The sequence below is a fragment of the Lepeophtheirus salmonis genome, chromosome 5, assembly GCF_016086655.4.
Source record: "Lepeophtheirus salmonis chromosome 5, UVic_Lsal_1.4, whole genome shotgun sequence".
Taxonomy (NCBI): Eukaryota; Metazoa; Arthropoda; class Copepoda; order Siphonostomatoida; family Caligidae; genus Lepeophtheirus; species Lepeophtheirus salmonis.
Genome location: NC_052135.2, coordinates 63,516,618 through 63,542,823, shown reverse-complemented (window position 1 = coordinate 63,542,823; position 26,206 = coordinate 63,516,618). Strand labels below are relative to the sequence as shown.

At 32.0% G+C, this 26,206-nt stretch overlaps 1 protein-coding gene and 1 long non-coding RNA gene across 8 annotated transcripts in view; one reads left to right on the top strand and one right to left on the bottom strand.

Annotated features, from left to right (window-relative positions):
- Positions 1 to 771: 771 nt before the first annotated feature.
- Positions 772 to 26,206, bottom strand: part of LOC121117685 (ecdysone receptor) — a 41,580-nt gene continuing 16,145 nt past the window's right edge. Inside the window, exons 2-4 of one of the 6 annotated variants that reach the window (XR_011780350.1) lie at positions 24,833 to 24,967; positions 24,487 to 24,775; positions 23,418 to 24,425 (exon numbers count right to left, since the gene is read on the bottom strand). Coding sequence is in view for 5 of the 6 variants with exons in the window: in XM_040712152.2 (XP_040568086.1) it covers positions 1,326 to 2,936 (1,611 nt within the window). In the remaining variant the exon portion in view is untranslated. Of the gene's footprint in view, positions 3,133 to 3,205; positions 5,911 to 18,564; positions 18,769 to 23,417; positions 24,426 to 24,486; positions 24,776 to 24,832; positions 24,968 to 26,206 lie in introns of those variants that run through there. The other 5 variants (XM_040712152.2, XM_040712154.2, XM_040712153.2 and 2 more) reach the window with 5 other exon arrangements.
- On the top strand, positions 20,076 to 25,004 carry LOC121117686 (uncharacterized). Of its 2 annotated transcripts, XR_005864219.2 has the most exons (3): positions 20,076 to 23,191; positions 23,247 to 24,293; positions 24,354 to 25,004. It is a non-coding gene; the product is annotated as an uncharacterized lncRNA (long non-coding RNA). The 2 variants fall into 2 exon arrangements; XR_011780351.1 differs by having other exon boundaries at positions 20,076 to 24,293.

Here is a 26,206-nt window from a genome sequence, read left to right as displayed (position 1 = left end):
AAAACCAACAACTGTCAAAACTGATGCAATGTACATTAAACAAACTTCTAATAAATATATACAAGATTGAGAAAATGGTTAGTTACGTCACTTTTGCACTAACCCCACGATTTTATCCTTATTAATGACAATTTTGTTTGGAGGTAATGTCATCGCCATGCCAATATTTTAAAGCCGTAATGGCGTTGAAAGTACCGGGTTTAATACCGATTGAGTATAGTACTGTTTAAAATAACAGTACTTACCAATACTTTATTAAATAGTACCTTCCCTCCTACTTCAATATGTTCGTAGTTGCAAAATTATCTTTGAACCATTTTTGTTTAAAAATAAAAATGCGAAGCTCTACAATCAGTTCGAATCTATTGGCTTATTTGCCCATAACGGCAAAACAAACAAACAAAAAGAAAAATAAAGATATATAAAATGGTAAAATTTTAAGTAATAAAATATAATGATAATGTCTTTGAAAATAATAACATTGAGAGAGAAATATTTTTGCTTAAAAATTGCACGACTGTTGTATAATTGTTTGCAAAAAATATATAATATAGTAGTAGATATAAATATAAAAAGACTATATTTAAAAAATCGATGGGATTTTTTTTTTTCTTCAAATTTTTGTCTCAAAAACTTTTTTGAAAGATACATAAAACATATTTGAATGATACAAAAAATTTTGATGGACCATTGAATATAGCTAAATGCCGCCATATAATATAGATGTATAACACTACGAAATTTCATAAAATAATCCCATGAGCAAGATGACACATCTAATTTTACTTTAATATCAATTTAATTTAATAAACTATGCATGTTTATAAATCATCTTACATAAGTATGTATGTATAATTATTAATAAATATAATTTGAATACAGGGAGGGGTGGTTTAACAATTACATTTAAAAAAAAATAGAAGGAAAAAATGTAGCCCTGAAAAAAGTAAACATTTTTTCATTTCAAACAAAAAAAAAAAAAAATTAAAGAAGTGATGGAGCATCAAGAAAAAACTTAATTTTTTTTTATAAAAGATCTATATTTTCTGTTGAATATATATATATTTATTTATATATTTATGTTAAATATGTCTAATAGTATATGCTTATTTTCCGATGTTTTTCCCGACGGAAAATAATAAAACCCGGAGAATAGGAATCATGAGAAGAATCCTTGTGTTGAAATCGAATGAATTAAGTTGGTTTATAATTAAGATAGATAGATATAAAATTTATGTAAGTCCAATACAAATAATGAATATAGGAGATTCACAGAATTCTAGCAAAAGAAACAACAAACAAAATGAATGCACAAAGTCCTTTTTTCATTCGATGTCCCAAATTTCCATGAGAAATGGGGGCAATTTTCGGTTTTTAAGCTTAAGAGAGAAGCAAAGTTCTGAGTTGTTGATCCCTAAGGATCGAAGCTCAGTAAGGACATATAACAACTTCGCAAAGGTAACCATTTGATTCTTTTTCCGATTTGCCATTACGTAGGCTTGTAGAGCATCTACATAAATCTCTTGAATCTTTTCAACTCTTTTAGGTTCCTTTAAGGAGTTTCTATCACTAAAAATGACAATAGCTGTTATGAGAGCGTATTCTGCGTTATCTACTTTCATTCGAGACATGGCCCTGCAGAAACGAAAGAGCTCGTCATTGCCAAGCCCCGCCTTAGCGTAATTTTCTTTCGTAAAAGGATAGTTCGTTGCATAAACAATAGAGTCTGACTCGGCATCATAACGACGGGCTCCCCTCAGCATCATCACTTCTGAGGAACAGCCTTTAAGTAAATTAATTTGATCGTCTCTGCAAAGATTCTGGAAGCCCGGCAGGTGCTTGGAGAACTCAACTATTAATTGAACTGTAAGAATAGTCATCTCTGTCATATGACGGAATAAACGGTCAGACTCGGATTCGGATGAATTAGTACTGTGCATAGGAACATGGTAAACACGGTTAAGGTCCGCTTCAGATGGATGCTCGTATTCTTCTTGAAAATATACCAAACGATTAATTAGCTCCTCTTCTTCTGGCTTTAAAGGTTTGGTGGATGAAAGTCTTTTAGGAAAAGAAGCCATATCTATGGATATGCTTCCATTTTTACCGTTGTTATTGGACTTAGGATCTACAGTTGTGTCGGCTGCAGCTGCGGCAGCGGCTGCAGCTTTAGCTTGTCTTTTCTGAATGCAAGTCCTTTCTGGCACAACACACTCTGCCCTCATACCCGTGGCATAACATTTTTTTAGTCTACACGCCTGACATTTTCGCCTCATATACATATCAATTTCACAATCCCCATTCCATTTGCAAGTATAGTTAGAGTTTTTGGTAATAGAACGTCGAAAGAACCCTTTGCATCCCTCACATGCCAATGCATTATAATGATAACCCGATGCTCGATCTCCACAGACAAGACATAACTCTTCGGCAGGGCGAGAGGAAGATCCTTTCTTTTTCCTCTCATTTTCCACCATCTGAGAGTACTGCTGAACAGCTCCAGTAGGTGTTAAAGGAGCATTAGGATGTCGCAGTCCATTCTCCAATGGAGAAGAGGGACTTTCTCCCGAGTTATTCAGGTAATAGTGTGTATTTTGTTGGGAGTGCTGTTGGTGGAGGGTCGTCGTTGTTGGCGGAGGTGGCGGGGAGTAAGGATGGGGTTCAGTCTTAATTTCGGAGAGTATAGGAGAAGGGGTCGAGTAAGACCCATTGTTACTCATAGTTTCTATGAAAAGAGATTGTTGGTGCTGTTGGTGAATCAAAGGAGAAGACGAGGCACTAGCGAATATTGGCGAACTGGAAGGCGGTGGAGGAAGTCCAATAACAGTTGGCGAAGAATTATCTGGAGGATTAGGACGAAATCGTTTAACGGCAGGAACCACTGAATCGTGAGTTGGGCGAGGCTGAATTATAGCCGTATATTGAGTTGTTGACATTCTTCCTTTTACTATTATTCTTTTCGTACGATAGACATCAACTATTTCACCCGTTGAGTGACTTCTTTCTTTATACAAATATACAAATTGAATGAATATGTAATTGTTTGTATTTTAAAAAAAACACAAAATGTCTTCTATCGTCAACTTTTAAAGAGAAACACCGATTTTTTTAGTAGTGTTCGTCATTAGGAATCTGTAAGAAAAAAGAATAAGAAAAATTAAATAAATTATCATTCAAAGCAACAAGATATACATAATATACATACTATATTCATAGGACCACCCCTCCCTCACTTTCTTACTCCAACTACATAATATGAAGAAAAGGGAAGAACTGAAGGTCAGAAACAATTTAAAGGTCAAACAATTTTAAACGATAAAACAGGGACATTGAAAGTTGGGAGAAAGATGCGTACATGTACAATATATATATATACTAGAATAATAAAAAACCATGGCAAGTAAGTGGAAACGCTCGTTCCAGGTAGAAACAACAATGATGTAGTACTTCGTACTCTACTATAATAATAGTAATCTTTTTTCCTTCATTTTATTTCTAAGATCCCTCCTTCTTCTATATCTTCCTTACAATTTTTCCCCCTTTATACATATTAAACCTTTATTATTACTAGCAGTGGAGTTAAATAAATACATTTATTCTACGTGTAGATATTATTATTATATAGAATAATAATAGCCAGAAAAATAGTCATTTCAGGTGATGGGAAGATTCACTTCTCCACAAGTCTTTGTACATACATAAAAATATTAAACTAAAAAAAATATCGTCAAACAATTTTGACAAAATTAGCAATAACATAATCAACATTCGGAATCAATACATGAGTAATTACGATAATAATCTTATTATCTATAATAAGAAGGAGAAAAACGTACTGCTTGAAATCAAATAATATATTTAAGTATATACATCGAAATAAATACATGCACAGAGGGCGTGGTAAAATAATTATTATTAAACCACAAAATTGATAACATAGTGGAGTACGATTAAATATCAGAAGTCATTAAGTAGACTCAAAATTGAAATATACCCTTGCAATAAAACCGTATCTAACAGCACATATATATTATGTACTCTGAAGGGGAATTAAGAAGAAGTCAATGCACATTTAAATCGGTCATTGTTAAAAATACAGCAAATGAGAGATACTTTCAATAGTAGAAATGTTTTTTTTTCCTGATACACATCATAGAAGTACAATCAAACTATACGTATTAAATTTTCAAACACTTGCTCCCTGGTAGTCGATGGATGGATAAAAATTTGAGTCAAAATATACAGATATTCAACTTTTTGATCATTGTAATATTATCCTTAACCCCCCTATACAAACAACAAGGCAATAATACCACTATACAAACAGCATATTAACATCAATTCATATAATAGTTTATTCACTTAGTGATAGCTTTTTAAAAAAATGTCGATACATAGACTAGTCTTTTCGTCTAAAAAGTGCGTATCATGCAAGTTTTGTTGTTGTTTTGAATACATTGCGCCTTAAAGAATGAGGTTGTTAATTTAGGGATAAATTACTTGACTGGTTTGATTTTCATAAAATACTGTATCTAAATAATACAAAAAACAAAGAAAAAAGGGTTATTTTTCAATAGTTTTAACTTATTCAACACAAAACTACATATTGAAAGCTAGGAAAATAAAAATTTGCTTTCTCTTTCATAAAGATTTTTTTTCAAATTGGGCCAAGAAAATACATGTAAAAGAATCGCGATCAAATTAACAGAGAAGAAAAAAAAGGGTGCAAAATCTCATACTAAATAAATGTACACTTGGGTAATGAAGAGGCCTAAGGTATATATATATATATATATATGAATATACAAGTTTTTTTTGCCTTCAGCCTACACAAATTCCTTGTGATACTTTTATCAGGTTTTTTCTCATGGAAAAATCATTACTATGATTTACTATATACATATGTAGTGCAGAAGCCCACATAACAGCATTAAAATGAACTTTATTTAGGGGTTACAATTGAATTTGTCCTTAATAATTTCTATTTTGACTTATACGACAAGGCTTTATAGAATGATGTCTGAGAGAGGGGGGAGGATATTACTGATGATGAATCAACGATTATTAAACATAAATGTAGGCTAATAATATAAAAGGCAAATCCTAATGGAAAAAATAAAAAAACAAGTTTATTTATTTTTCTTAATCTATGATGATGTTGACTTAGAATTTTTTTATTTTATCATCCCATCACACATACACAAGACTACAGAGGAGCTCCTGTTGTGCTTTTTTAATATCATGTAATATGTGGTGCACGACGAAGGAAGGAAGGGGGGAACAGCAGAAGTAAGTGGACATCGACATCATACACTCTGGTGGCTGGCCCGTAAACAAATCTTTTTCATTTCTTCTTTTTAATAGGCACTAAGTGAAATTTTTTTTTCATGTCTTGAGAAAAAAGAATAATAAATTCATTTGACCTTGAAGAATTTTCCCTTTTCACAAATGAAAGGCGTTGAACACACGTACAATACACAAGGGAGTCTTGACGCAATAAACGTATGCTCCAAAGAAATAATCTCACCTCGAATTGGATCCATGAGGATCCATCTCCGCAGAACTTAAGGGACATTCCACTTGTCTTTTTTGTTTCGTTAATAATGGAAGTCGTACTATATATATATATATTAATATATGATGAATATTATAGGAAGGAAAATAATGGGAGGATGATGGGACGAATATATACTATCCCAAGTTAGAGCGGCACAGCATTGCTAACAATCCTTGTAAGTTGTAAGATGAGTGAGTAAGTGAGCCAAAAAGGAGCGAACAAATAACGAACAACAATAACTAAACACACTGTCAACAACAACTTATTATGTATATATAAAATAATTATTTTAGTAACTTATTAACACAGAGAGAGAACGGAGAGCTCCTCTCCCCAACAAAAACCCACTGTGACTGAATAAGAAGAATAACAAAAAAAAATAATAAAAAAATTTGTGAACTTGAACTCCTCGCCGTCAGTGCAAGTTGAAACACACACACACACACACCGTCACACGCACGCACACACTCTCAAATCCGTGCCGGGTCGAGTACTAGTCCTACAAAAACTCCCCTCCTTTTTTTTTAATATAATATATTTGCTCCATGAAAAAAGTCCAGACAACTTCCCCCTCACCAGAAAAAAAGGCAGAACCGGCGTGCGTTTCTCTACCGGCCGGCTTCAGCCGATAAAGAGGGGCCTATAGAGAAGGGGTAAAGAAGAAAATATATATATTAGGAATAAAAATAATAATAAATAGCCCCCCTCTCTCCCTTAGTAGAAAAGAAGCTGTTGTCGTTCTTTTTATATGTTGAAAACTGTGTTGTATTTAGTATGTAATGTTAGTAGAAATACAGCTAAATATATATATTATATATTAGTATTTAAAAGCTAGACCCTTTTTCTGTGTGAAAAATAAAAAAGAAGGAATTTTTAGATGTTTTTCAAGGCTCTGAACAAGAGTGAAAATAAGAATAAGAATGTTGTGACTGCTCTTCCTTCTCTTACTTTCCTCAACATATAATATTATTCTCGTAGATATTTATGTATTATATAGAAAGAAAAGATTTGCAGAGTTTTTTATTTATTTAATGTTGAAAGTAAAAGCTGTTACTGGAGAGAGGAAAAAATAAAATGATCACTGATAAAAGTGTATATTATTGACGCATACATTCTAAGTATGTATATTTCCCCAGATTTGCACAATTGCATTTTTTTTTTCATCGTTCAAGGGGGGAGATTATCTTATAAAAACCACAAATAATATGCATACTGTACGTATAAGAAATTACATACATAAAAAAATTAATTTCCTTCTTAATAATAAACCATTTGTAAAAATGTATATAGATATTTAATGTGCATTGGGTATCCCTTATTGCAGGGAAAAACCAAACACAATATATGCTCATAATAGGTATACAGAACAATTTGCATATGTAAAAGGGAATGTGGAAATAGATAGATATATGCTCCGGGTGATACGGAATTTGAGTCCTATCCAAAAAATTAAATTACTCACAGAGTAAGGCTTCTAAGGGAATACCGGGTGTACAAAAATACGCAGTAAACTTTTTAATACAAATTTATCATGATATAACGTGCGGTAATAAGAGGTGCTACAACAAAAGTATTTAGAAAAAAAAGTAAGACATGTGTCTCATCAGGGGCGTCGCCTTTTTGGGGCCCCAAGAGTTTCTGAAGTCTCCCCTCCCCAAAAATGTCTTATCCTACATATACAAGATTCATCTTATCTAGTGGTACACATTTTATTATTTTCAATCCGGAATGTTATTGAAGAAAAATCACGGACGAGGACAACAAAACATCTCTTCTCTGTACAGAGCAAATTGAGACGGTTAGAAGGAGCAAAGAAGATTCTAAATGTTTTCAAGCCCAACAAAAATTCGGACAAAGTTTTGCTCTTTTTTGATGAATTTTTTTTCACCACTGATAACACTCTGAATAAGCAGAACAGCCGCTTCATTACAACCGAATATCCAGACAATATCTCAGCTTCAGTGAGACATATCTCCAGAACAAAAAATCAAGTGGCCGGTACGCAAGAAGTTTACCCTCCCATTTTTGTGGAGAGCAAGGAGCGTCTCGATAAGGGCCAGAGAAAAGTTCGAGGACGACTTTGTTTTCACTCAAGACGTCATTGCGCCACTAAGACCTACTTTTTTCAGTTCTAGTGTAGGTAAACAGCTGTTTTTAGAGACTCCACAATTGTGTGTTGGATAGTTCAGGCCTTCTGATCCACATACGCCCACAAAAAAAGTTCAAAAGGCTTAGGTTCAGGATTGACAACGGCCAGAAATCCTTTAACCAGAATCCCTTGGGCACCAACTTGTTCTTCGAGTAGCATTGAAAGGTGTTAAATGTGTGAGAGGGGACCTCATATTAGGCCCAGATCCACTCCTCCTTCCCAGTTTCAACCCCAAAGTTATTGCCTACTCCTACACTTTGGTTTTGACCGTTTTGCACCAAGTTTTCTGAACAAACATATATGTGCATGGCCCTGTAGACAGTGGTGCAGAAGAACTCCATTCCTGCTGAAGACATCAATTGTCTTGTCTCCAGACAAAATCTGCGAATCGATTTTTTGACGAAACTCAGCCATAGTTGATTTGTGTGTACTTATTTTAAGTATCACGTAATCTCATAAAATAGTGCAAATCCATCGGTCCATTTGAAGATATATTAAAAAAAAGAAAAGAAAAAAAAAGGAATTTTTCCTATTGATTTAATTAGTTACAAGTTTTAAAAAGTGTACCGCATATTTGTGGACACCAGTATGCATTATAATTAATACTTTTTTACAATTTTAATATTGTCTTAGAATGGGCATCTCCTCACTGACTTGCAGCTAGCACGTAAATCACCTTCCAAAATATGTTGCCAAAACGTCTTGTCCCATAATTGCTCAAAATTGTATTTGTACAATTCTTGCACTTCATTTATATTATGGGATTGGATGACATTCTGTTGGTATTCCAATAATTCTATCGAGGGTAACGAAATTTCTACACGCAACACTCTTAATTTAATGACAATAAAACAAAATCTGGAAAAACTTGACAATATATAAATATAAGTTTTTACATATTTTTTGGCTACCTATTATGTAATACATATAGAGCTGAGACGGTACAATTTTACCCTTACGGTAACAAACCGTGTTTTGGTCCGGTAAGGCCATCACAATACGATACACACACTGACCTTGTCTGGCTTTAATCCTTTTTTTCTACGTTTAGAGCAAAAACCTAGATAACCTAGGTAATAGAAATTTAATTTATCCTGCATTTTTAATAGGTTGAAGGTCAAATTTTAGTTATTCTTATATCAGAGGGGTGCAGGGGTAGCTCAGGAATCCCCTATCAAGTAATGTTTACAATTTTAGGTTTTTTAAAAAGACTAATGAGGGAATAATACTATTTGGATGCATTGTTTTACCAATAATAAAAAATCATATATTCAATGATTTTTTTTTTTTTTTGCCAAATATTATTCCAAATTATGGAACTCCACAAGAATATTTAATTTAGGCCTAAAAATTGAACATTGTTTTTCAAGACATGGGCAGCATAATTCCGGGGTAAGCTATTTTTATGGTAAAATATTTATTTATTTATATAAATATTATTTTGTAGATATTTTATGCTTCAGGTTGATTAGTATTTTCAAAAGAGTCCAAGCCTTTAAATTCTTTAATATGATAGATATTTTATGGTGATTTTTTTTTTTTTAAGATAAATTATTTTTTGTAAGATTTTACTGCAAAATATGCAAAATAATTATATATTATTATATGTTACAAACACTGCATACATCTTTCTGTATTTATGGAGAACACAATTTGAAAATCAAAGTTCATACTGTACTGTTGATTGTACGTACTGGATCAGCTCAAATACAATGGTATTTCATTACTTGTGAAGCAATTCGGTATTCCATCCATATATTCAAATTCAAATTGTATCACATTGTATTTTCTCTTTTTGTACATAAACTCTCACCGTCGATCATTGGTATAAATGTTGCACCTAGGTCCGGAAATTCTGACCGGCCACTTATCGTTATCCTTATTTTTTAACCGATCTAATTATATCTTTGAATCAGTTTGGAATGATATTTTAATGAAATGCTTATAAAGCCAATTTTGATTTCAATTGAGCAAACATTGTTTACATGACGTCAAAACGAGTTTTATAATGACGACTCATTTTTATGTGACACCAATATAATGTTTGGTAGTCTCACTAACTCTCAACGCAAATATAGAAGGAATCCCTTCACACTGAAACGGAACAAAATATGTCAAAGACTGAGTTTCAATATTTATTTATTAACATATTATACTACTCTGATCAAAAATAAAATGTTATAGTTCTTTTTTACAAAATGCTACACATTTTGAAGAATTAAACAATCTTTTAAAAGTTTTAAAGAATTTTCCCCAAAATTGATTTTGTATTTTTCATTTTGTTCAGTAATATAAAATTGCAAAGCACATTAAAAAAAAGGTTATCTTTTAATCCGTCAGAAAAACCCGACAATGCAAATGTTTTGAATATGTGAGTACTAACATAATATAAAAATAATTTGATAAACGCGTGATTGAATTTGGAATGAAAATATAACGGTTTCTCTTTGATCAGATCTCGTAGATGTGAAAAAGAGGAACTTACAGCAAGTATTATGAATTCTCGACCACCATTTTAGAGCGAATTATGTATGGTCACAGATTGCACTAATTTTTTATCTTCTAAATTTCACTATTAATAATACAAGAGTAAATACTGAGAAATGAATTTTTATTATTCCCCACAAGAAAGAGAAAACATGGTTGTTGGCGGAGGATCTTTGAATAGAAGTGTCCTTCATAACTGTCACAGGAAAGAAACAGGAGAAATTTATTTCCTCCTCTAGGTACAGATATAAATGAAACAAAAAGACTAAGGATGTAACGGTCCCAAATTCTTAACGTCCCGTCCTAAATTCTAAGGACAGTTCCGAACCGGATACAAAAGCTGTTCCTTCGAACAATCTTTGATAACTTTAAAGAAGACCGACTTGACTCAACTAACACAATAAAAAATAGATGTTTATAGCATCAGTAACATTTAATCGATTTCGTCTCCATAGTAAACCTATTCAGAAATAATAATATAACAATATTCTTGATAAATTACGTCACCATAGGTATCTACGAATGACGTCATCATAAATAAATCTTCTGATTTAAATCAGCCTAAATTAAGAATGATAACAAAATATTAATGGTTTTTAAAGATATTTATAGTTACTGAACTAATTTAAATGGTAAACCGTGATTCTTTACTATAATACTAATAAAAATCATGCCTGGTAGAGAGTATTTTAAAATTTGGGACGTTTATCAAGGAACGATTATAGGAACGAGAAGGGACTGGACGGTACCGACTTTAAGTCCCATATTAATAACAATACAACCCTAGGAAATACATAAGTATATCAATGGAAGATTTTGTATTAATGCTGAGATTCGGTCCAAGTGAAGTCTGGACGGGCTTCATAATAAAATTCGATCTACAAACAAAAATCTACCTTGATAATTAAAAAATGTGTTTATTTGGTATTTTAAAAAAATGACACCATTTTTAGGAACAAAAAAAAATGCATAGAGGGTCTTATTTTTACAAAATGATTTTCTTTTATTTATCGTTCCCTTAATTGGTCAGATAGAGTTGCACTGATTAAGTATAATTAAACATTATAGTATTATATTTACTACACCTGCCCTAGGAATCTTCTTTGAACTCCATATATGTAAATAATGTATATTTTCTTCTCTAGGAACGACCCGGCGCGAACCTACGCACATTGAGTTCAAAAGAATAATTATCTAGTGCATTGTACATTGAGCAAGGAAAAATAGGAAATTTCGGACAACGATTTAAATTTGGGACCAGTCTAAATTGACATATTAGTCTTGAAAAAACTAAGCAAAAATTATGTGTCAACAATAGTAAGTATGAAGAACAAAAATAAATGTCATTCTTGGATACGATATATTGTTGTTTATTAATACTATGGATGAAAGAGAGAATAAATGGAGAGGAATAGGTGCATTTATTTTTGAAAAAGAATTATGATTATACAGAAGAAATCAATAAATCATATTTTTACACAAAATATGGAATAGGTAGGTAAAGAAAGAGAGAGAAAGATACGCCCTAAGGAACTCCATTCCCTTACCTTCACCTCCTCTGTAGTAGAAGGTACATATTCTTAACATAAAAAACACATACATACAATCATACAGGTAACTTTAATAGTATATATGTATGTACAATATTCCTTATTTGAAAAACAAAACAAAAACAGAACGAACGAATCAAAAGAAATGGTATCTTGATAAGTGATATCGGGTACGAAAAATAGGATATGTGTGGTGTGTCAATATAAAAACAAATCTTGAACAAAAATCAATAAAATAGAGTAAATTGTTTGACTTTATACATACATACAATCTAATATTTAGTAAACAGGGATTTTATTCAAATATGTGGGATTTTGAGTTATATTAATAACAAAAAGGAGAAACCAGACTACATATCATGTGAAAACCATAAAAAACTCCATCTACACGGAATTCAAAAATTGTGACTCAATCCAACACTTCTAGTTTGAAAAAAAAACTTAAAAGAATGAACGAATACTTCGAGTTAAACGAGTTTGAAGAAAGTTTAAGAGAAGATCAGCTTAACTGTGATCCCGTTGCATTAAATTAGCTGCAAGCAGCTATTAGATGAAGGAGATAAAAAAAATTCTACTCTGCATCTAGAAATGGCATTACCCCAATGCATATCCTCAATTCTACTCTAAGTCCAACAAGTACTTATATTTATAACCCGGAAACAAAACCCTCATAATCTGTCATACTTTCTACAACTATGGATATACGTAACACTTTATATTTCCCAGCTTCATAAGGAGTGCGATTTGTGTTTATATCCTTCATCTCATAACTGATTCTTCAAATTGTGAGTGTTACCATGTTAATTTTTTTTACCTATCGGAAATGCTATAGATTTACAATCCTACAGTAGTATTGTATAAGTCCTTAATTATTGAGACCGGTCTATTGGACTGTCAGTACTAGAACTTATTATCTGCAGGAATATATATTTTGATTTTTTTTTAAATCCATAGCTTTCACAATAAATTTGAAAAATTATTTTTTTTTTGGGAAAAAAAATTAAAAAATCTAAAGTTATTCACACAAAATTTAAATTTAATGTCAAATTTTAAATTTTTTGGATCAAAAATCCATAGCTATTCACAAACAATTTCAAAAAATTAATTTCTGGTTAAAAAATTCAAAAATTTTATTTTGAATATCTAATATTAAAAAAAATTTATAGCTCTTCACAGAAATTTCAAAAAATTAAATTTTTGTGGAAAAAATCTAAAAACCCATAGCTATCCACAAAAAATTTCAAAAACTTAGTTTAAAATATTGAATTTTTTTGTAAAAAAATTCCAAAACCCCATAGCTATCCTCAAAAAATTTCAAAATTTAGGTTAAAATATTGATTTTTTTGTAAAAAATTCCAAAAATCCATAGCCATCCACAAAAAATTAGTAACTTTTTTTTTTTTGGAAACAAATGTTTGGTTTTTAGGAAAAAAAATCAAGAAATCTATAGGTTTTCACAAAAATTAAATTTAAAAAAAAAAAAAAATTCAAAAATTCAAATCTTGCAAAAAGCAAAAATTTCTGAATGTGGTATGGCGATAGCCCCTCCAGACTATTCCCTGTAGATGCCTCTGGTGACATCGTCAAGAAACAAACTTAATACATTGAAGGACTGAACTGGACCAGACCGACACTGAACTGGACGGGACTGCAGTCTTCAGTCCTACATAAGGACTGACACAACCCACAGGTTATATTATTACATAATGTTGTAGAAAAGAAGGAATAGGATTCATAGCTAGAAGAAGACTACGAAGACGAAAGAAGTAACATCATCAACCGAGAGGAAAAGAAGAAAATATGAATGTATTAAAAAAAATCTTTATACAACATGACCTTCGTACTTTGCCTTACTTTTTTCCCTTTACACATTGCACTTTTTCACACAAGATACGCACGTACTCCTCCTCTCCTCTCCTCTTTTTATTTTTTTACGTACATACATGGCATAGTAGAGAAGAAATATGTATTACATATATCTATATCTACAAAATATGCAAAAACTTTGGTGAACAAACTAACCGAGTACCTTCTCATGTTTCCTCAGCAGAGAAAAAACTGTGACACTCACTACTGTAGCTCCACCTCAATGTTTCGTGTATGTGTATGAGTGATGTAATGAGAAAATCAACTATCTCACGGATTCGGTTCTTTATAAGCCCTTCAATCCTTCCTTCTAATGGTTATAGGTAATTTTGGCACAAAATTTTCACTGTCAGTAAATTTGCTGCGTGACATACCTTTGTTTCTAGTTTGATTGTTAGTTAGCTTATTAGTCACCGGAATGACATCAAAAGTTACTCATGGATTTTAATCAAGCTTGGACTGAAGATTATATATGGTCACAGTAAGAGGTCATTAAATTTTGATATTGTAAGGTCAAAGGTAATACAAAACCTACAACATAACTTTGGAACAAATTGAGATACATCACTCAAATTGATTTTAGGCAAAGGTTTTTTACTCTACCGAGTGCCCATTCTAGTATGTATATGTTTTTATATTACTGGTTTGAACTTTATTGCTGAAGCATTCCTTTCTTTCCCTTAATTGAGCTTCTTACATTTATTTTAGCATCAACTAAGATCCATGAGTATTGGTAAGGAGCCACAAGTGAATGGATCTTTATTAACACTATTTCCTTTATTCTTCTGATCTATAATTGATATCCAAGACTAAAGGTAAAGCTCGAACCTATAATATAAAAAGGTGGTGAATATGTTATCCGGCAAACTCTTCAAAATGCAAAAAAAAAATATAGGAAAAAAACGGGTCACGCTTTTTTAATAAGTCAGTAACTAACTTACAATTAGTAGCTTTGTATTAGGTCTATTATTATTCAACAAAACAATGAAAGTTGTTGAACCATTCGAAATTGAAATTTTTAAATAAAAATTCTTGTATAATTTGTTAGTCAAATCATCAAATTTATAACCATTTACAAGTAACTATACTGATATATTGGATATATAGGCAAATATATAAACGTTCCGACATTCTTAAGATATTTATTAAAAAATTGTTATGTAATAGTTTTTTGTTAGACCAGTTGGCGTTGAGAATTACCAACTCATTCACTTTAGAAGAGCTGAGAATCAGTCCGTCAGTAATTATTTCCGACGATACAAAATTTTAAAAAAATTGTTCATTTTATGGATTCAATAGTTCCTTTAAAAGAGTAGTTCATATTGAACGGATCGTTTATGAACGACACATCACTATTAGGAATTCATAAATTGATATGAATGTACATATTATGTAGGACTAACTACACCCGCAGCCGCCATTTTTTCTTTCTCTTTTAATTTAGATATATTTCAGTCTTGTCTACCAACAAAATATAGTCTGATATCAAGCCACATAATTATAAAATTATAAAAGTACATACATATCCCACCATTTTCCAATGAATAAATACGGAAACAAATATGTAGTGTGTCAACGTAAAAACAATCTTGGACAAAAATTAAACGGACCACTATTCCATTGACTTATTTTGGTCAATTATGGGCTTCATACGCTCATTTCTGGGATGAATAAGGATATTTAAAAATATTAGTTATAGTCTGGAGTCTTGATTTGATATATTAGACTTCATTTAGTTTTGATATAGCCTTGCAAATATAATATAATTTGTATGACCTTTAAGTACAACTTGTCTTATATTTGTAATAATTTAGAAAAATGTCAATCAAAATCGTTTTATTCAAAATTAACTTAATAAGATTAAGGGTAAGTTTTAATAGAATCATTTTGTTCAGTGTAATTAATTTTGCTTTAAATTTTTGCTGTTTTTTTAACTCAAGATACCCATAAACATCTTACAGAAGGACATTGCAATTTTTCCTTTTTTCTTTTCATTTCTACAAACTCAGGCTTCATGTATGTTATTGTCAGTGATGAAAATCCCGTGTGGAATGGGCATGTTAAAAAAACGAAAATCAACATGGTAACCCTGACAATTTGAAGAATGTTTTGCAGAAGGGAAATAATAAAGCGGTTCATTAGATCAGCTAAAATCAGCTGTGACAAGGGAAGAAAGAGAAAAAGATACAAACAAGGGTATTTGCTAGAATTTCTCCAATGTCAATCACTAAATACTCAGGAATTAAATAATATTTTTTTTAACTGCTAAGGAAAAAAAATTGCTCTTCAGATTACCCATTCCAAAAAAACGGGCGTGCTAAAAAATACACCAGATGTTCTTCACTGATTATTGTAGGTTATGTTTATTATAATGTTTGATTGAGTGTGTGAGTTGAGAAGTGGTTGATTATCATGATTAAGTCTTCTGTTACAAAATTGAGAGAACAAACAACTCCGATAGAATTCGATTATATCACTTTTTACCGTTTTCTAAATCGGGGTTATACATGTGAAGAACAGGAAGGATTCAATGATTATAAATGTATTGGGTGGGCAAATTTGAATAATATGCGTTATAATTAATTAACCTAATATAATGTACTCTTATATAGTATATACATAAGGAATAGCTGATACGGTTTTGTTAATTTAATACTACTAATGTATTACAAGTATCACTACATATTGTACGTTTTTGTAGGTAGTAGAGATTGAAAAATAATAATAAAACCATGGAGCTTGAAATTACATTTCCTTTAACAGAACAAATACTACACTTGACATACGATTCTAAACATTTTTTTTTTGGCAATAGTATGTTGTATAAGTACATCATAGTGATCCTATATTTTGCTCCTTCAACTTTCATTCGTTGTGAACTGAGAAAATCAGATCAAATAAGATGATCTTTTTTTCTTTGTCAAAGTACCTTCATGCAAATTACTTCCTGGAATGATTATATGTCTGTAATCAATTAGTATTTTATCAGAATTATGATAATAATACGTATGTGATAAATGACATGCGTATATTAAATACACAATACCTTCTAATTCGAATAACAAACCATTTTCATAATAGAAGCAATAACAACTCAGGGTCCTCTGCAGGGGTGGGATGGAGAGGCTGTACCGCCTCCCCCAAATTAAGGAATTTTTGTTTTTTCCCATATTTTTTTTTTGGTAAGGATGAAACACTTTTACGCGGAAATAAGGTAAACTTTTTTTGAGAGATTTCTTTTCTTAAAAAAAAAAAGTTCAGTTGGGCCAATTATGTGGCGGAGCAAAAATTTGAATATTTGATTTTTTTTTCAAAAAACTGAATAGCTATGGATTTTGAAAACTATTTTTCAAAAAATTTAATTTTCAGTAAATAATTATGGATTAAAAAATAATTTAATATTTGAAATTTCTTGTGAACAGTTGTGGATTGAAGAATTTTTTTTTTTCACAAAAAAAAAAAATACTTTTTTGTCAATAGCTTTGGATTTTGTATTTTTTGTCCCCGCAAGTTGAAGCAATTTTTAGAACTTTTATCATTAAATATATCAATGAAAACTGTTATAAACAAATTTATCAAAGAGTAACTAATAATATATCTCTATGTATTTTAATAGACAAAATTAAAAACGTCATCAATTATCATATATAAATTGATAAACTTTTTTTTATTAAACTTAATTTCTGCAGCACCTTTTTAATAAACATAAAACTAAATCCCTATTTCACTGCTTTATGATACAAATGTCTTATCTGGAATAGATGACAAAAAATTGAAACTATCACTATTGTGTTTACGTTCAGTTTATTAAACTTGTTAAATACCCTTCACATATTATGGCAATCAATATAATACTTAGTCTTGACCGACCGAGACCGATTTCTTCCTTTTAAGTTTCAAGGTATTTTTTAGACCAGGCTATGGATCGACATTTAATCACTCACAACAAAAGGATGGATTTTTCGGTTTCACTCTATGACCAATTTTCTAATCTGATCCAGCTGTACTAATTGTACCCCTATAAAATCCCTTTAAAACTTCATATGACGTCACCAACGATTCATATATAATATTAGAGCGGAACCAATTTTTCTAATAAGTCGATCCAGACCTAACTATTTTGAAGAACCGAATTATATCGTTCCAAGAAAAATCCTAATGGTCTCATACAGGTCTATTATGTCCAGAGAGAACCTCAACATTACTAATAATGCCGTAGCGATCAAATATTATATTTATTAGATATAGCCTAAATTTTAGTGGCCGAAAGTAGTTTAAACTTTACTGCCGTCGCATTTTAAGCATCAAATACCTCTTTTTATATACTATGACACATCTCCGGCCCACTCATTGTGCACCATCTACTTCTACGTAAGTATTTTCTACTTTTTTTACAATGTTTATGTGATATATGATGATTGATGTTAAATATAAATTTAGATACTTAGAAATATAATAGGTTTGTATTATACTTGCATTCATTACCATTTATAGGACTAATGAAGTATTATACATTTCCGATTTTAAGAAATTGATTGTACACAACTCGTTGGCGAAGGTACATCATAAAATATTCAAAGAGGTCCTTATAAACGCGGCGGCAGTAGAGTTTCAAGGGTATTTTGGCCCATGACTTCCCTGAGCAATCTGATATGCAGGGTGTATTTTGGATATTAAAAGGATTCCTTGATGCTCATGGACGTGACCGCGAAAAATTTAACATGCCTTGGGGTGCAGCAACTCATGTTCACAACCCGTGGGCCAGGATGTATTATAGCATATTAAAAGATGTCATTGGTGCTTAGAAATACGTAAGTTAGATTCGAACTACGTTCGAACCACACAATACTGTGCTGTGTTTATAAAATGATCAATAATGAATATAAAAATATTTTTCTGCAAAATAACCCACATTAATTTAAATATATTACATTAATAATGGAAATCAACAATACCTATTTATCATACTATCATTTTAATGGAATTCCATATTCCAATAAATTTAACATCATTTTTCGGCCCATTGTCCAAATAGTCCTTCGTCAAATTGTCCTTCGGTGGATTGTCCGTTCACCAAAAATGTTTTGGACCAATCGTTCTAGAAAACTTTTTATCCTCACCCACTTTTGCATTGATTGCAGAGACTCTGATGATGAATGAGAGTGTGGGAAGAAATGAGTTTATAACTTTATGTGACGTAACTGTAAGCACTTCTTGCTAAGACACATGATGATGTTACACAATTCTATGAGCTACTTCGTTTGCTCAGACATCTCTCTTGTACATAAGTACTCATACAAAAACGAAATTACCATTCAATACTAATAAATATATGACTAATACACGAATGAAAAAGAGTACGCGCCAAATATAAGGATTCAAATACGTTTTTAAATTTTACACATCGACAAGTATCACTTTTTACGAATTATATACGTTTATTTTTTTTCATTGAAGTGCAGGGTATTACCCGAACCCATTATTAAAAACATTAAATACATTTATAGACGAGTAAGCCATGGGCGTCCATATGGGGTGGGCTATGAATTTAAATATATATATATATTGATTTTTGATTTAATTCTACTCTGACTCCAACAAGAACTAACATACTCTACTAATTCTCCAAAAATCCCTCAGTTTTAGTCTTTTTTGTTATTTCATACTTAGATTTCCTCTCCTAAAGAATTAAAGAATGATGATAACAGCTTTGGAAATTTAAAAAAAAACAGTCTTCAGATTGCTAACGAAAAAAATAATGTACGCGTTGTAAGTCATATTTTGTACAACTCTATACGTATTTATGCAGTAGACGGAGTTAAGAACTCAACCAAATCAAGAAGAAGAGAGTAACATACCTATATACATACATTGTATATATAATAATTATTCAACAAATATTTTTATTGTCAATGACCTTTTGAACTGAAGATACTAATGCAACGCTTTATGTACATAATATATAATATGTGAACCTAAATATTGTCTTATTTAAAAAACAAATGTCTAGGCACATGACGTATATTATTGAAAGAAGGTTAAAACATTCTTTTTTTCAAGTAGGTAACTAGGTATATATCTCTACATATAGAACGTGAACTACTATGTAGGACCATACCTATACTGGTAAAGCTACAAATAATAATTACATGTAAATGATTCAGTCCACTAAATAAATATGTATATGAATTCAGATGATATAGAATAAATGTCCACATGTGCTTGTCTATTATATGCAATCATAAATTAGCTGATGTATAGATATAGTCAAAATTATAGGCAGTACATGTAGACTCACTCACTATGTATACTACAACATAATAATATATAGAATCAGAAAAATATTTTAATGAGGATTGTGCATTTAAAATAATAGCTAGTAAATATCTTGTAAATTATATATATTTTTCAAATAAAAATTAATTGATTTTATGTTACTGAACGTGTAGTTGTATTGGGAGGGAGATATGTAGTTATTAATATATTTTACCAAATATACATACCTATTGTATATAATTAGATTGTTGTATACAAAAAATATATCTTTAAAGAGTATTTCATAAGCTTTTTTAAACTAGAGTCCCTCCAACGAGCACGCTTTTGAGCATTCCTGAATTTAACATAGGGGATTTTCATGTTTTTGTTTTCAATCAAGTATATTGGTTGAAGATCTTTTTATCCAAATCCACCCCTCTTTGAATTGCAGTATACTCGGTCGAATAACCAGTGATCCCAATCGAGAGCATTGTAGGTATGTTAACAATAAAATTGCTAAAATCAACAACTCTAACAATTCGACAAATGTTATGGCGGAGAGCAGCTAAGCTGTCATGACGTTTCATTAGATCAGCTACATGCAGCTGTGACGGAGGGGAGATGACAATAAACAAGGTCATAGGCAAGAATTACTCCGATGTCTATCCTCAATTCTACTCTAAGTCTAAGAAAGACTTGCAATAAAAACTCCCCAACAAATATTTAGGGTTACTCTCCATCTTTTATGAGTACACAATAATGCTCAATCCGGTTTCGTATATAACAATGATCAGTTGTATGCAGTAGAAAATTAAGTTCACTCCTAAATGATTAAATAATAACGACAACAGCTTAGGAAAAGAAAATTAACTCTTCATTTTGCTTACCCATCAAAACAATGAGTAAGCTAAAAAATGTACACGATTTGCAGGACTAGTTATAATAAAAAATGGAGGGGGAGCTGTGTCGATACTTTTTGGACCAAAGCCCCCTCCCCCCTCCAAAAAAAGAATGACAAACCACAGCAACGCCCCTTCCACTAACATTATAATTTACTATGTATTGTCAGCTGTCAACTTTTCTACTTCTCTTCCTCATCAAGTCCAGCTTTTACTGTCAAAAAGTGAAAGGAAACATTTGAAAAAAACATCAGGTGGTCGGTCCTACTATATATTTTTTCTATTGCAAACTGTTAATTATTATGTAAATTAAATTGATAATTTTATCAATATAAGAATCAAGAACTGAGTATGAAATTATACAAATTATAAGCATAAGTTTTATATAAATTAATGTAAAATTAAAATTTTGTGTAATACCCTTATTGAGTTTCTCATAGTACGTAGTCTGCTGCTTCAAATTATACAAGAGTGAACTCATGAAATCAACTGACAGGGAAATAGAGTGTATTTTGATTTATTTCAAAAAGTTAGTCGGTTTCATGAGTGTTCTGAAGGTTTATTTGTTACGCTCGAATTAGCTCTTGTTTTCGAGCAATTCCCAAACAATGAATGAACAATAATTCCACATTTGAGAATAACTTTCTAGCTATTAACTGATTCTGAGTTTTTATGTTACATTTGGAAGGAAAGGTTGCAAGATACAATAAAAATAACGACATGCACAGTTTGAAAAGCTTTGCTCTAAATTATTGAAAGCAATGTAACTAGTAAATGATTTATCTTTATATTGACTTTGTTATATTTACATAGTTATAAGGTGAATAAAAAAAATCTGTTTTTCTTCTTCTTTTAATTTTATTCGTGTCATGTTATAAAAAAAATAACTTGATAGGGATATGCACTAGGTCAAATTTTTTACATTTGCATAGCACCTAAGAAAATATAACAAGACTTTCATGTACCACGATTATTTCCAAAAAAAAATTGACCTTTATTTATTTATAACAGCCTTACTCAAGCCGACGCATAATGATAAAAAGGGAGTTGTGTGGCACCGGTTGTATGCATACTACAGTTTGAGAACCACTGCAATAGAGTAAATAAGATAAAAAATTGAACTTTATGCATTTATAGTTGCCCTATTTTATCAAACATAACATACATAGCACAATGTAAACCTTGTTGAAGGGATAGTCATAACATTATCTTTGATACAACATGGAAGCCACAAATCATTGAGCACATCTTAAACCACTCAATTTATTAAAAAAACAAGCTGTACAAAAGTTTTTAGTGATAAATAAAATACTCAAGAACATATAACAAGTGCAATTTCTTACTTTTTTGTGTATAATGACAAATTCGCAAAAATAAAGTCATTAAACCGGTTTAACGACTCAAAGATCGTCAAAGTTGCTCGAAGGAATTCAAATAGGTTTGAGGATAGACGATTCTTAACCCAAAATCATCAAGCATTCCGTATGCAGTGTTGTAAGGGAGTATTCTTAATTAACTTCTGGCCACCCCAGAGTCCGTACCTCAACCCGCCGGACTTCAGCATTTGGTGACAAGTGAAGTTCAAACCCTGCTGCTCCTCTTAGGTGAGCCACAGCTAAATATGACATGTATGAACAGCCTTCCAAGTTCACATGGAGGCTTTCATTGCCGGCCAAGTTAATAAATAATGTTCTTTTTTTGAGTGTGCGTAAAAAAAATTAGGTGCACGCCAATTATAGCTCCATAAAGCCATTGTTATGTTGGTTTATTAAAAAGAAATTATTCCAAAATTTATTTGTTTCAAATGTCGTATTATTGGTTGTGATACTTCGACAAACAGTGACAATAGAGGCAAAAAGACAACGGATTCCAGATCTTCTCTGCACCCAACACTCTGTAAAGAAAGGTCGCAGACATCTTGAATTGCTCTGTTGAGCTTTTCCATAGGCGCATGAGGCTCATCAACAGCGGTGAGAGCCTTTCCATACAGAAAAGAAGTGGAGGACACAACAAGATTGTCACTGAAGACTTCATGAAATTGAAGGAAAGGAATACCATGAGGTGATGAAAGAGGGTTTGAAGCTCTGGTTAAATGCTAAGTACCCCAAAGGGATTACTGTTGTCAACAAGACTCAGAACCTGGAAATAAGACATTAACAACTCAAGCTTGGTGTAAGGAAAACATCGCCGATTTCTGCCCTTCAAACGTGTGACCCCCTCAATGCCCTACTACTCGCCACTGGATTATTGAATCTAGAGTTTTGTGGTGAGCAAGACTTGTTTAATGCCCCACCATAATGTTGATTCCCTCACAGGTTCCCCTCAGAAGGAGTGGACTGATATGCCCTGTGACTACGTCAGTGACGACAATACCTTTAGGCCGAGACAGGAGGCCATGGTTACCGCAAAAAGAGTACATTTTGAGAAGGTGTAATTATACTTAAAAATACTCCGGATATTTTGTAATGTTGTTCTTGATGAAGGTGATGTTTGATTAAGTGTGAGTTCATTTGACTTGATTCAGATTAAAATGAAGTACAACGTGCAAAGTGGTGCAAGATTGATTCACTACCAGGTATTACCCCGAAAGCAAGACAGTCTAATGATCCACTGAAAAGCGACATTAAGCGAGGCAGTGAAAGATATAAAGGAAGTACCTAATGATCGTGAGGTTAGTGCGAAAGTGACGTAACTGACAAATCCATATTTCCTTATTTTTTATTTTGATCTGACTTTATAAGCAATACAGAACATATTAATAGAGATACAATTTTATGACTGACAAGTTTTTAGGCTGATTCTGGCAATGTAACTTAACTACAAATGTATCAAAAATATACATTGGAAAATTTACGTAAGTAACAGTAACGTCAATTTTGCACTAGCTGCGTGGCACCACTCTTAAAATGTAAAAGTTGGTACAAAATCGTCGTAATTGAATGTCAAGACAATAGACCAGGATAAAATTTACGAGGCAAACACGTCGTAAGTGACTTTTCTACAGGAATCATTAGCATTTTGACTTTTTGTGTCAGGGACATTATTTATTAACTATTGTTGCATATCATGACGTATGGAGAAGAAAAAAAAACTTGTCATAACAGATTCTATATACATTTAACAAACTTATAATTAAAGAAGGGATCCGTGTAAACAAAAAACGAAGCATAGCAATTAGAAAATGAAAAACGGTTGATGGGTGAGTTCTTTCTTCTTTTTTGTTCATTATTTGATCAGTCAAGGGTGTGTAACATTTCCCTCTCAAAGAAGAATTATCGCCTATCTTTGATGTAAATTGATTTAAAAATGTGAAAATAAAAAAATATATATATCTGTGAATTAAACTATAATTATAACATTTTATTTTTACTACCGCTATTTTCAATAGCAGTAATTCATCTTTTCCCTCCAAAAGCAGCTGATATTAACAATACTCTCAATTCAGTAATAAAATGAGTCTTGCTCCTTCCTTTTCCTCGTAATCATACACAAATCCAATCTCTACTTATATTGAATATATGAAAAAATAGGTCAGTTTCGTCACTTTTGCACTAACCCCACAAATATATATATTTTATTTTTTTATATAGGTAGAACTACAATTGAATCAAATCCTTTTTAGAAACGTGTTCCGTCAGGTTGTCTACCAGATAATCCATCAACTAATTGTAAAGAACAAAAAGACAATATGAGGGAGAAAATATATTGGTGTCAATTACATACGGGGGCATGGAATTATAAGTACAACGACTATTTATATTCTTCTACATAATACTATCAAGTGTTGTAAATGTGTCGCCTGACTTAGTAATTGAGTGTACGAGTCTGTATATTTACATTGTACATACATACACAAACTACGCGTTTTTCTAATAAGAAAATATAAATGAGGTCATTCTAAATGTGACCCCTTTATTTGAGATGAAAAAGTGACCCCATTACTTTGAAGAGGAGGAAGAACAACTCTTTTTGTTTCAAGTCCTTCGGAATGTATGAACATATCATGTAGTTGCTTTAATGACATATAATAAGTAGAGCGTCCTTGAGAAATTCATAGTAATTAACTTACCTCTAACTAACTTATGTTGTAGCATTTTTGTATGCCAAGGAGAAAATGCGTTGTCCAGAAGAAGATTCATACATATTGTTCAAAATGATGACATTTGAACTGCTTTGGTCCTATATTAGTACCATACATAAAAGACTGAAATAAATATAAACATAGCGTGATTAATTATTAACAAGATGATTATATTTAATTATTACATAATCAACAAGTCAGACATTAGGGACTTTATTTATATATTAGATTTCTTATACTTTAAATAAATTCAATATGTTTCCTGAAGGATGTACCGGGTGTAGAAAAAGTACTGAGACCTGCCTCTAAGTAGTCATTAAAATACTCAGGATGATGTTGTACATAGAAAATTTTATTTTATAATATTTTTTACTATAACAATCCACAATAATTATAAATCTGGCCCTCATCAATCCTCAATGACACTCTCCAACCGCCTCTAGAGACATTGGCAACGTGGTCCATTTCATGATTGTCCACTGCTGGTTAACGGAGGTCTTCAAGGCATCAATATTCGGGTACCGGACATTGCAGGCTTTCTTCTAAATTTGCCACCAAATGGAGTATTCCAGTGGATTCAGATCTGGGCTTTGAGGGGGCAAATGTTCTTGGACCAGAAGTTCATTTTGTTATCGATCCACTCTATTACACAATATTAGCACTGTACCACTGTACGGAGCCCGTACTACTGAAATACGTACGTGGCCTTTTTAGACCTATTCATGGTCTTGGTGATCAATGGGACCACATCTTCCTTCAAGTTATCGGCTGTGGATAACTGTTGTTGAAAAGGAAACCAAATAAGAGGCATTTTTTCTCTAGTTGGTGTCACAATCCCCAAAATCTTCACAGAGGCCGGACAATTGGTCTTGGTGACTGTCCTGATGTTGTTCTCAGCCTTACCAAAGCATACCACTAATCATTTTGCTTGTTGTAAAAGGGGTCAACGGTAAAGGTTTTCTCATCAGAGAAAAAAATTAACCGGTTACCGTTGTGCTTCCGATCATTCAAAAGTTGTTGACATCGCTGAATACATTTTTTTTTGTCGTTGAAATAGGATTGACCTCTTGATTCTTCTAAGTGACCTTCCTCCAGCCTTTCAGATGGCCTTGTTCACAGGAGACCGATGTACCTTCTTCTTGTTGTTGTACTCTGACATCTTCATTGTTGGGTTAACCTTAAAGGCCTCCACGATATCTTCAGGCATCACTCTAGTGGATCTCCCACTCTTAAGTTTGTCACCAACGGCCTAACGATTTCTAAACTGACAGACTGTGCCTTGCTGACGTTTAAGGCCTTCATGATGTCCAAGGTGGTCCTCCCGGCGCGGATAAAATTGCCTATGGTGACTCTTCCTGCCTC